Below are 13,182 nucleotides of genomic sequence, written 5' to 3'. Positions count from 1 at the left end.
GGACCATCTTGTACTCTTACATACAATATACCTGACAGCTTAGTAAAGCAGTATGTTAGGAACACCGTTATGTAAAGCTGCTATATAAAGACTAAAACTAAAAATAAATAAGATGGTGGTAAAAAAAATTGTAAGAATAATTTAGAAAAAAAGTTGAAAAATAGAAGGATGGAGAATAGGAAGTTCAGTTCTAGGCCTGGTCTTATTGTAACAACAAAGAAATAAACTTTACTTTCAAAATTTGTACTACTGAAAAGTGGTCAGTGCTGTCCAGTGAAATGAAGGAAAGCAAAAGAAATTTGACAAACTGACAAATAAAGTAAGGAAAGCTTTAGAGTAAAACACATTTTAAAGTTTAAAATACAAAATTTCCCACAGAAAATAGCATGTAGCACACCTTCATCAGTGAGATAAATTAACAATAAAAGTATTCAATAACAGTCTTACTTAAGTAAATATTAATTATTCAACTTCATATCTTACTTGTAGAAAAATGAAAACCATACTTTAATAAAGGCAAAAGATTAAAAATTAAAAGGAAACTCTTTGCTTTTCTAGAACAGCTTTGAGTCAAATAGTTCATTCCAACTAAATCTGACATTGTAAAGTTGTCTAAAAAAATTACTGATTTCCATTAATTTGGGACAGGGCAGAAGTGAGCAATTGTGTAGAGAAGAGAGAAGCTATAATTACCCCTTAAAAGCTGCATCCTGTTATTTTCACATTTTCTGATATCTAAAAATTTTAATGTGAGACTATTCAAATTTTATTCCAAAGTTAGACTGAACTAAATGTAAATGAAAGCCATCTCAATCCACAGACTATTTGAATATTTCAGTGAAGAATATAACTCTTATTTTCTATATAAACTGAGAAATTTATCTAGGATGTGACTACCTATCCCTTTATATGCCCTTTATTCCAGACTCTACCACAGACATATAACAAAGGTTCATAGGACCAGGCTGGGATTCCCTGACTTTGTTCCTTTTAGCTATCATTCTGATGATGACACAAGCAGATGTCTTCTCAGTGTATGCAACTGAAAAACAGGAGGGAGGATGAGGAAAGGCCACAAGCTGTTCGTAAATTCTGACAGTGGGAGCAGAATTTCAAACAATAACTCAGAAATGGGAATGAAGAACCTGAGGAAACAGGCAAGCTAAAATAGCAAAAATAAACAGATGAAAATGGTCCAGAATAGATCTCTAAGGACTTCCCAATGATCTACACTCCAAGAATTTCCTAATACCATTTTTCATATGTCCCACGTATTTACCTCCATCAACTCTTAGTCATCCTTCAACCTGTTCCAACCTTCATGAAAACATTCAATGTTAAGACAAAAAATTCCTCTTCTCTAATGACATTCTAGCATAAGGATATTAATTTTGTTTAAAGCTAAAGGCCAGTTTCCAAAATCATTTTACTATCCTCAACCGCAAATGACAGACTAGAATTGTTCTCTGCTTTCATAGATGATAAATGGTGCATTATAGGCATTCTTGCAGCAGCATGGATAAAGGCAAGAAATACAGAATTTCCTCCAAGAATATTTCAGATTTTTCATACCTAGGATGTTTCAAAAGGCCTGGGCAAAACTTATATGTAATCAAATCTGTAGTGTTAGTCTGTTTGCTAAATATTCCTGTTTCATAAGATCTGAAATACAAATTCACCTTAGAGAAGTTTTAGTGACAGAGAAATATTATTTTCTTTATCCTATAAAGTTGACTTAGATTTTGCTGAAATAAATACTTCTGAAAAGAGCACATTCATTTATACGGTATAAACCAGTAGAATTATTTTTAATATACTTTTTGTGAGGTGTGCTAATTAACAACTATTCTGAGGAGAAAATATCTAATTGTAAATAAAGATACAGAGATTCTGATAAAAACAAGAAGAAAACAGTTTATCTGGACTTTGCATAGGTAAAGGACAAAACTCTGAACTATTTCTCTGTAACTTGCTCCCTAGTATGCTCTTCACCTCCCATTTTTTCTTTGAGAGTATGATTTTCACACAAATGCTAATGCAGTTATTCGTATAGGTGTGATTTTATGTCATTTCCAGCTAGAAATAAAGCCATGAGCATGAGCAGAAATAAGTAAAACAGATACAAGTCGTGAAAACAAAGATTGTATTTTTAATTTTTCCATTAACTGTACAATAAAAAAGAAGCAGGGACACAACCTGAGTAATGGGGATAAAAGTCATTAAAAAGCTGTTTTATTCCCTGAGAACTAGATAAGAACAATTTAAATTTCACCATTCCATTCTGACTTCACAACCTAAATGTTCCCTTAGTAGATTTTCTATTCCTGTGTATTGTGTAGTATTTAATATTCATTTCACTGCTAGCAGAACATCATCTGCAGTGCAACTGAAAGCACGAAAGGGTGTACGAAAACAACGTAGATGGGCTTGGGACACAATGCTAACGTGCTGGAGAACTGCTATTAGAAGTAATATTGTACTGTTAAAAAGATTTAAATGATTTTATAAATATTTATTTTTTCCTCCAATTTTTATCATCATTCTGCCTATACTGATGAAAATGCCTGCATTAAACTGCATATTTTATATTCCTAGTCATGTCTGTGCCATAGTCTGGCTATGACAGCTATGACAGCTGTTATCTTCTGAACATCCTTTCACACAAAATGACTGCATTTTGCAAGGCTGTTAACATCTCAATGTGTAAAACTTCAACTTCTGAAACTCACATGCAGAAAATACACACTACTCCTATTTACAGATTATCATCATTCTTGTTAAGGGTTTATTTACAACCATGAACATGAAATTAATGAGCAAAATGTTTTTGTGATTTTTCCCACTCGTTCCTTGATTATAGAGCTACTACACACTTTAGATAAGGTTGTTCTTTACATTCTTCTCTTCGGAAAACAATCTAATTTATTGTATTAAAACTTAATGTCCTCTATTTCATAATAGAATTGAAAGTAGACAAACTTCTGTGGTTTGGAGCTCATATCAAACCAGAGAACACCATATAACACTACAAAGAGCAAGTGACAACACAGTACATCCGGATTTGAAATGACTAACAGGTTGCTTTCAGCTTACAATGAAGTCCATAGGAGATAATGCTAGTGGAGTTGCTTAGTAGGATACTGGGTACAGCAAGGTTGTTAATGTTCATAAAGAGAAGTCATCACAAAACACAATACACTAGAAAGACACCCAATGCTATCTATTTTAAGCAGGAATACTTTTAAAAAATGTGTAACTTCATAAAGCATAAAGCTGTTTTTTTGTTTTTTTTTTAAAGTATTTGAATATTTACCATTGATCATCTAGTTTCAAACCCCCTGCTGTAGGCAGGGTCAGCAACCACTAGAGCAGGCTTCCCAGCAGCCACATCCAGCCTTGCCTTGAATGCCTCCAGGGATGGGGCATCCACAGCCCCTCTGGGCAACCTGTTCCAGGGCACCACCACCTCTGAGTGAAAGATTTCTCTCTAACATCCAACCTAAATCTTCCCTGTCCTAGTTTAAAACCATTCCCCCTTGTCCTATCACTATCAACCCATGTAAACAGTCACTGAGGATTAAAAAACTTCATTACAAGTGGAAATGATGGAAATGACGGAAATGACACAGAAAATAATTTTATTCATATATAATTATTAATATATATAATTAATAAATTGTAATATATCATTTAATTATTCAATCATGTTAAAGAATAGCATGATAAGGAATGTTATTCAATATCTGATATTCTGCTAAAAAATTATATCTGAGGGAAGTGAGCATTGGAACTATTAATAAAGCAAGCTACATGAATTATTCTTATGCCTTATTCTTACTGTTTAAATAAGACTCTCCTGTGTATATCTTAATTTTCTACTTACCTTGCTACCATTTCCTTTTCCTTATTTGATGCATATCCACTGCTACTGAGTGTTTTTGTTGGAGAAGACAGGAAGTACAAGCAGTGATTTGTAAAGTACTGATCGACTAAAGGTAAAAGAACCTAAGAAATAGAGATGCAAAATATATTTTCTACAGAACGCAATGATAACTGTAGCAACAATTATCTGATTGGTTAAAGTTTGTTCAAAATATTTTGAGAGATTCTGCAATTATTGTACTTCCTAAGTAATCCTAAAAATCTGATTACTGACAACATTTGTCTTAGTATATTTACAATGGAAATGTGTAAGAAATGACTGAGTAATAATTGACAATACTATTACTTCAGTGTATATTGAGTAAAAAAAAAATAATTCAGAACTATGTTCATTGTATTTCATCTCATCTAATACATAAGCTGCTTTTAACTTCTATGTTCCTTCCAACATATAATCTTTTCCAATAAATATACTGAAATATTTTGAAATATTCTGAAATATTTTAAGATATTTGCTAGATTCAATTTTTTTTTAATATATTTGGAAATATATTTTAATAACATACAATTCATTGCTTACCAGGAAAAAATGGGAAATATATCTTTCTGTTACTTTAAAAGCACTCCTTAATTACAGAAATCCACAATCTGTACAATGGAATGCATATCTACATTACATGAAGTGCTAAATCACTTACTTTGGCAAAGAATTTTATTTCTTGGTCATGTGGAGATTTTTCTGTTTTTCCACTGGTAACAATGGCTTCTGCAAGGATACAATAAAGACACGAATAAGAAATTGTCTAATTATAAAAAAAACAACAGTTCCTTGATATAACCTTACAGATGTAGCTTTCAAAGAAATAAAATCAAAACACCAGAAACTGTTCAGCCAACTACTGTTTAAGATGTCCAAGAGCTCAATCTACAAATTTAATTAACAGAATTACAGTTTCTTAAAGGCACTAAAACCAGTAGTCACTACAAATTTAGACACAGCATTTAAAATATAGAAATATCAAACTATTTTCAAAATAAAATCATCAACTTACCCAAATGTGCAATGAACTCTTGAGCAGAGTCAACGTATTTTAAAATTTTCTTCAGAAACTTAAAGGCAAACCTTTTTTCCATGGATGAGGCATCCAAATCCATGTCATTCAGACCCCTATATTAAAAAGTGTTAAGATAAATGACATTGATAAAGATGATAGTATAAACAATTATAGTATTATGTAGCATTCCGTTCCTTATAATCTTCTCCACATAGTAAATTTTCATAAATAGCAGAAAATGGCCTCCCACAGCAACTCTTCCATATGAATTGCATAGCAAGAAACATTAAAATGAGTGAATGTTTTTTTCTAAGAGAGTTGATAACTGTGGATATATGTATCCAAAATAGAACTGTTTTAATGTAAGAACTCCAGGGAGATATTGCTGCATAAATAAAAACATAGTTGATTTCAATCTAACAAAGCAGTGCATTGGCAACTCCATTTCTGCTACTGGCAGTTTAAAGTGCCAAATGCTTGGGAAGCATATACTAATGTTGCGTGTTGTATTTATGTGATCACAGACTTATTAAAAAGGTTAGCTGTCTTGACAGTTTCAGATGAGTCTTTCTCAACATAAAAGTTACAAGGAGTTTGACATACAGAAGACATGTCAAACAGTTATTATGTTAAAAACAGAATGCAATTAGATGAGGAAAGTTATCACTGTTTGTGCACTGAATGCAAGCAAATACTTCAGTGAAATAAGAATCTTACCGAGATATGATTATGCCATTCACTTGAAGGAATTTAAAAAGCTCTTGTGCCTTTTCGCGGTCCCGTGATTTCTCCTTGGCTGTCAATGTGTCATAAGGTACCAATAAAGGATGACTGCCCCCACCTGTGGCGAGTTGAGAGAACTGTAAGGTTATTTTTGTTTGTCTTTTTTTGTTTTGTTTTTAAGGTTTATCTTTCCTCAAATACAACAACTATTCGATTTGGATTGTTTTACACTTCTTTCAGGCTGTTTTTTTCCCCCTAATTTTGTCTTTTTGTGTGTGTGTGTGGTTCACAGGATTCTGGCTTACCTTTGCTTTCCAACTCCATTTTCTTCTTTTTGGCCCATATATTATGGTAGTTTTCTGCCATTACCTCAACCATTCCCTACATTGCCATTAGGAAAAAGAAGATGCAAAATTAGAAAATGATAATTAAATCTGTAAATTCCTATAACAGTCTCGAGTATGGTCTATAGTCTTTGGTAAAGTAACATTACCAACAACCCATTTGGCTGACTTTGTCTGTGAATGATAATGATAATGAATAATTCATTATCATTATTACTTTATTCTAGCCCTGAAATGGCTTTAGTCATTAAAATAGTTTTTATTAAGTTAGGGACTGCAATGTATAAAACATAAGGAGAGCAAGCGTCTGCTAATTGTATAATGTCTAAGAGTTGAACTAGCATGAAAAGAATCTATGCTGAATGTAGGCATTAGCCATCAATACTCTCCAACGGCTATTTTCAGTGACAATGGGAAGACAATATATAGAGAACAGAAAGCTAAATCTTTCCACACAGATGATCACACTAAAATAAATAAAAACCTATATTTTTCAGGAAATACAGACTCTTTGAACACAAATATACTAACAGTCTCCTGTAGTAGGCATTACAAACAGTCTGTAGTCTGTTCATATAAATACTTAGTGAAGTAGCATTACAGGTACTTATGGAGGGCAATAATGACAAGTGCAACAATTTAACATAGAGGTAATGTTTGATAGCATCACAGTCCATTGGACATACGAAATTTGACTTTCTATATAAAGTATGGAAAAAGGAAAGGAGAGTCAATGAAAAAAACCTGAAAGGAAACCTAAGTAATATGAAGTAGATTTCATTTATTTCAGGACAAACATAGAAACAATAAATTACATGAAAATATTAAACACTGGAATTATATAAGCAAGTTGGGAATGACTACATTAGTTAAGAAAAAGAAATGGTGAAGAAATCAAAACATAAGACAACAGAACCTTGGGTAAAGTTTTTACTCATAAGGGTCAGGTTGTAGACAGTATTTTAGAGCTAACATTCTATAGAGCCAGGATGGAAAATAACAACATACAAGTCTCAGTGAGTACTACGACATCTGTACCAACTACAGTTATTAATAAATGAAACAAAAAGAAAAGATCTGCTGGAGGAACATCTGAACCAAGGCCCAATATTCATGAGAAAGATGGAAAGAATGTATACAAGAAAGATACCATTTGTTTTGGAGAGAATGAAAATAAGAAAATGTGTGATTCACAGTAATTAAAATTTTACTGCCTTGCAAAGAATGGTATAAATTAGAGCTAAGACTAAGTGATATAGAGCCTTTATAAAAGTATATTTCTAGTATATTTTGAGAGTGAAAACAAAGGTTTGAAGAGAACCAGAACAGACATAACAGGAAAATAATTAATCAAAGAATGACATAATTGCTAGAATATCAGCAGGGAAAACTGCATCAAGACAAGATATTTTTGGAAAACTAGCTCTGAGTTTTAGTTAGAAGGTTACTAATAATGGTGTGTCAGTACAGCACTGGAAGTAGTCTGCATGTTGGACACACTAAGATTCAAGATGAGTGTCAAAGATTTACTGTAAATTCAGTGAGCTCTTGGACAAGAGATTAATCTAAACAAAAGGTAAAATGGGAATGGAAGTTGGTATTTTAGTAAAAAAAAATAAGAAAAAAGCACAAGAAATGTCAAAGCAATAATCTAATAAACTGAAGTAACTAGTTATGAGTGTTGAGTGAAACAAAAACAACAGTGAAACTGTACTATTATAACTGAAAAAGTATTAATTCCTTTTTTGAGGAAAGGGAATTCTCATTCATGAGACCATACAAGGACAGAGAAATGAGCATTCCTTCTTATAGAAGAAAGCAAAAAAGAGTTATAAGGAGTTAAGAGACTGAAAGAGGACATCAAAGAGACAAAAGGTTAAAGTAACCAACTTGTAGACATACATATACAACAATAAATGGATAATGAATATATTCAAGCTAGCAAGTTTCTGAACAAATAGAACTGCTTGAAAAAATATATACAGTGGAAGAAGGAAATAACAAGTTGTAGTACAAAATGATTTATATTAACTGAAGTAATATATTGCCATGAAAAGAGATAAAAGGGATAAATAAAGAGAAACAGGCTAAGAAAAAGAGGAACTCATACAGTGGTTTCATTTTTCATGTAGAAACACTTATTTGCAGGAAAAGAAGCAAGAGGAGGACTACAGATGAAGAAAGAATGCTATAGATGTCCATATTCATTGCAGAGGATTTGGACTACATGACCTTTACGGGTCCCTTTTAACTCAGACAATTCTATGATACTGTGAATATGAGCACACGACTAAATTTAGATAAAACGACAGTGGTACACGTAGTCAAGAACAGAAAGAATGTCTTAATGTAGAAGACAGGAACCAGAGTTCTGACATTTAACTTTTTGAAGAGAGTTACTGCTACAGTTACTGATCACCGTGACTTTTGGAAAAAAAGAAAGCACTAAGGGAATAAGGTCAGAGAGATGGAGAGTTAAAATAAACACAATGAAGAAAACAACTAAGAAGATATGCAGCTCTGAGGTTGTTAACTAAGATGCTGAAATTACCCCAGAATGAGCTTAGGAAAGAAAAAGAAAAAAAAAGAAGAGAGGCTGAATGTGTAATTATAAAGTAAGAGTAATGTGCAAGTTTGATATTTATACAGTCTGCCTTTCTTCAGTGAGGTAATTAGAAATATCTATTCTTCAAAAGACTTGAAAAATAAGGGTGGGAGAGAGGATGAGACAGAAGAGGTTCAAAGTGCATAAAATAAAAGACTTATAAAGTCTAACATCACAAAGGACACCTTAAAAGTATTTGTAAGGCTCAAGTAATGAAAAGCAAACAAAAAAACAAAACACCGAAGCAAGCATAATCTCATTTTATAGCTTTCTTTATTACAATGAAGCTGTCTAGAATAATAATATGAATTATTTCTGTCAGGTTTTTAATCATATGGACAGCAAAGAAGGGAGTCTTTGCATAACACTGGGAGTATCAAATCAAAGTAAGCATAGCAAAGGCTAAATATCTATCAAAAGCTGTTTACAGTCCCTTTTCTAGATTCATACTAACTCTTTTAGGAACTCATGAAGCAACAATGAGATAAATAATTGAAATCTATTTTTGAAATTTATAAATGTGGCAGGCACTTTACTACAACAGTGAACCACAGCTGTAGTCACCATTTCACTCATAAAGCCTGTTAAATTCAACATTAAAAGTCTTTCTGACACAAAATATGCAAAACAAATACAGACCTGAAGTTCCCTGGAAAGTGCCACGTTAGTGAGATCAAGTGGTGCTGGGCTATATCCATTTCCCTGAGGGAAAAGAAAAAGAATTATTTTCAAGTACGAAGTATTTCAAATAGATTAATAAATAAATAGACAATGTTTTATATATATACATAGTGATACATGTAACTATATGTAGAACACCTGTTATTGATCTAATCTTTTTTTAAGATTTCCTGTAGAAATTGTTTTCAACCTTTGTCTTGCAATGTGCTGAAGGCTTGCAGGAAAATTAGTATTACATCTGTAGATATTTAGATGTCTTTTTATTGGGAAGAGATGGAAGTCTGCTTTCAAAATGTATGGCTTTTACTCAGTGAAGAGACTAATTATGAGGTACTGAATGCAAACATGTCAGAACAGCACAACAACTTCAATGAACCAACTAAAGACAAGGCACCGCCGTGAAAAGTTAAATTACTGTCTATAGAAATGTACAGACTAAGAAAATGACGCAGTAGATTTATGTAGTCTTCAAATGTTTCAGCTGTGAACACTGCAACGCACCAAACCTATTCATGTGAGTAAATGTGAAGTCACACATAAATCAGTGGTTTCAAACAAATTAATGCTGAAATCCTGTACTGAATCACATCAAGCATTTTGCATGTTTGTTTGAAAGCATCTTTCATTTTAATTTTGTATTTTGTTTCCACCTAGGCAATGTCTGAACTTCTAGAAACAACAGAATCCATGATACAGTTTGGTATGACATACTAACACATACAGTCATACCTTGCTCATCATGCTTTTAAACAGTTTTCCTTACAATCCAAGACACAGACATATTGAGAGGCAGTCTTAACATGTTAGAACATATAGCTACAAATGAAAAAAATTGTATCACACCAGAACTCTAGGCACTATACAATACCTGTGAAATTAATCAGTAGATTTAACAATAAGTATTAAATAAGCAATCTTATTTATCTGCCCTATTTATAATCTTGACAAAAGTCCATTTCAGATTCTTCTGTTTGATCAAGTAAGAAACCTTCAATAATTATCATTAAAATAAAGGCATTGAATACTCTGCCATGTATTCTTTGAATTGACTGCACAAAAACTCTCTCCAGTAGATATGGTCTTTGACAATTTTTGTTTAAATTTTTTTTTCAGTCCCCTCTGTAGTGTTATAGCATATATTTTAATTATAATTGAGACAAGATTTCCAGACATGGAACTCCATTGTTGTAAGTAACATTCAATTAAAAAAGAATATTAAAAAAAATATGTATAATTTCTAAGTAAATTGACATGCAGTACTTTTTCCTTCTGAATTCCACCATACCTGGCTAGACTGAGATATGCTGCGGAGCTTTTCATTTTCACGCTGATGTAACATTGCTTCTCCTCCTTCCTTGGTCCTTTCTAGGCTCCATCCCATGGCCAACATGGTTTTCAGTGATTCTCTTGCAGGCCAACGATAAATTTCTTTTTCCTTTGAATAAAAAAAAAATTCTTTATTTAGCAAGTAGTGAAATCCTCAATAAAAATAGGCTGTCCTTCATTATAAACTGTTGGACACTACAAAAGCTGAAGAAATTTCATAATATATCTACAGACAGGTTATTGTCCTTTTCACATGAGAAACAAACTTTAAAGTAGTTACAGTGGGGTTTTTTGTTCATTTTTTTGTTTCTTGAATGAGATATATGCCTATTAAAAACTATCACTTCTCTGAAGCAGTTACATAGTTTGTGCCTGGAAACCTGTTAATTTCTACAGACCAAAATAATAATAATAATAATAATAATAAATTGATGGCAGAATGTGCAATAAATTAACTGAGTGATAATACACAATTGTACATGAGTACGAGGCTTTTTTTAGTGGTCCTATATTAGTATCTAGTTACAAATGCAGAATAGTACTTACTGATCTATAAAAGTCTTCATATGAAAACAGCCATCAATAAAAAAAATAGGGAAGAGCCTGCAATTTATCAGACCTTTGAAAAGTAAAGATGCTAGATAACATATTTTCAAATTTGTGAAAAAGAAAATTGAGGGCATCATATAAAGACTTTTCAAATCAACCTAATGAAAGTATTTCAACTCTTTCTATAAACCAGAATTTTTGTAATATTTAAAGAACATGACAGATTTTAAGGAAAGACACAATTTTAGAAATGGTTCAAAGCTTCTAATCTAAGATAATTTCAAATATCCTCTTTAAATATTTTTTTTAAATGGCTTCAGTAAGTATTCACACAACTATTCTTCAGCTCCTCTCTGAAGATTTCAAAGTAATTTATAAACCTTGGGAAATTAAAATTCTTGATTTTGTCATTTTCTGAATGGGAAAAGCGGTCAAATGGGACAAATGTAATTGACTTGTCTGAGTCACTCAATGAATCACTGCAAAAATATGTTACAGAATAACAAGTCTGTTTCTGTGTTTTGATAACTTGAAGACATTTCTGCCTACTTAAGAAATTCAAATAAAAGAGCATTTACAATATTTTGAACGTTTCTTCCCAAACTTCGACAAAAGCACCTCCTTGAATTTGTTTAATTTTTTTCACTTTAGCTTGACCTCAGGAATTACTGTCAGAGATTTCCTCACCCACAACAACCTAAAAACACCATGCAATTGTTGTCTTTAGTACAAATAGTCTCAGGCCTATGAAGAAACCCTAATGAAAGCATATAATGTATGCAGGACTCTGTATTTGGCTATCTATAACTACAACTTTTTCTATAGATTTCCATATACAGATCCACACAACCACTGTAGCATCTAGATATTCCTGTTTTTAACCATAGGATTTGAAGTTTGATTCACCTCCTTTTATATTATATATTTAAAACAGAAAGGAGTACTGTACACAAATCAAGTTACTTTCCATTAATATAGCTGAAATATTCTCTATTACCTTCTCAGTTAAAGTTTTGAAGGGTCTTATTAGTGGATGAGTCTTCGTATTTTCATCCAGTGAAACACCGTATTTCCATCCATTATTAGTCTGAAAAATATATATAAACTGAAATGAGAGCAGCACAGAAGAATAAATGCAAATTTGCAAGTTTAATTTCTTACACTGAATTGTTGATCTGCTCCAGTTGCTGTACCGTGACACAGAAATTTGTATTAAACAGCATGCCTCCATCTGATCAGAAGAAAACAGTTGCATGTATAGACCCACACAACAGCAGAATTGTTACTTTTGAATAGCCGTTCAATGCAACTGCCATTAATTTTTACTAATTGTCAAAATAAGTTATTTATCTTTTCTCATGTTTTTCTTGAATTTAAAAGAGGTTTAAAATTCATACTTGTATTCAGAAAGATATTCATATCCAAACACTTTCAACATACTTTGTAGAAATTGAAATAATTTCAGATTTAAATTTTTTTCCAATTGAATTTTAAAAGTTGTATTTATTAACAGGAAAATATACTCTCCAGCTTTAAGACTAAAAAACCTTCAATAAATTGTTTCATTTTGACATTTTAAAGATCAAAATCACTTCATATACCAGGACTGCTCTAAAAGTATTGCCTCCTATTTTATTATTGGCCCCCAGTCAGAGGCAGATGTTGGCAATATGGTAGTAGAGGTTGAACTTTCCCACAAATATTCCATTACATTTTGTTTCAGTGCAACAGATGGAAGCAGAGGGGCAGTCAAAGTGGCATCTGAAATGGAAGTGTATATGAAGCTGAAGTGTGGAACTTTCTTCCTCCATGTGAAAAGAACTGCCATTAATGATCATGGATGCTTGCTGAATGCTTATGGAGACCGAGATGAAGAGCCCTTCTGACCTCCAGCTGTTCTGGTTGATAACAGATGGAATGAGTGGGCAACATTTTCCTAGCAACTACACATTCATAGCAGCTGTCACATTTGCTTCTGTGGATTTTTGCGATGCAGGCTGTCGTTCATTGCTGGCAA

General features: G+C 32.4%; 1 protein-coding gene across 1 annotated transcript in view; it reads right to left on the bottom strand.

Moving 5' to 3' along the window:
• The window catches only part of RYR3 (ryanodine receptor 3), a 176,318-nt gene that overhangs the window by 53,003 nt on the left and 110,133 nt on the right, over positions 1–13,182 (bottom strand). Inside the window, exons 53-60 of the mRNA XM_065754366.1 lie at positions 12,163–12,252; positions 10,576–10,725; positions 9,249–9,311; positions 5,966–6,041; positions 5,655–5,778; positions 4,935–5,050; positions 4,581–4,648; positions 3,884–4,005 (exon numbers count right to left, since the gene is read on the bottom strand). Of these exons, the coding sequence (XP_065610438.1) occupies positions 3,884–4,005; positions 4,581–4,648; positions 4,935–5,050; positions 5,655–5,778; positions 5,966–6,041; positions 9,249–9,311; positions 10,576–10,725; positions 12,163–12,252 (809 nt within the window). The remainder of the gene's footprint in view (positions 1–3,883; positions 4,006–4,580; positions 4,649–4,934; positions 5,051–5,654; positions 5,779–5,965; positions 6,042–9,248; positions 9,312–10,575; positions 10,726–12,162; positions 12,253–13,182) is intronic.

This window comes from Cyrtonyx montezumae, unplaced genomic scaffold (assembly GCF_038088225.1).
Source record: "Cyrtonyx montezumae isolate F1298 unplaced genomic scaffold, pur_monq_1.0 scaffold_10, whole genome shotgun sequence".
NCBI lineage: Eukaryota > Metazoa > Chordata > Aves > Galliformes > Odontophoridae > Cyrtonyx > Cyrtonyx montezumae.
Note: the sequence above shows the minus strand (reverse complement) of the source record. Positions and strands in the feature narration are given on the sequence as shown.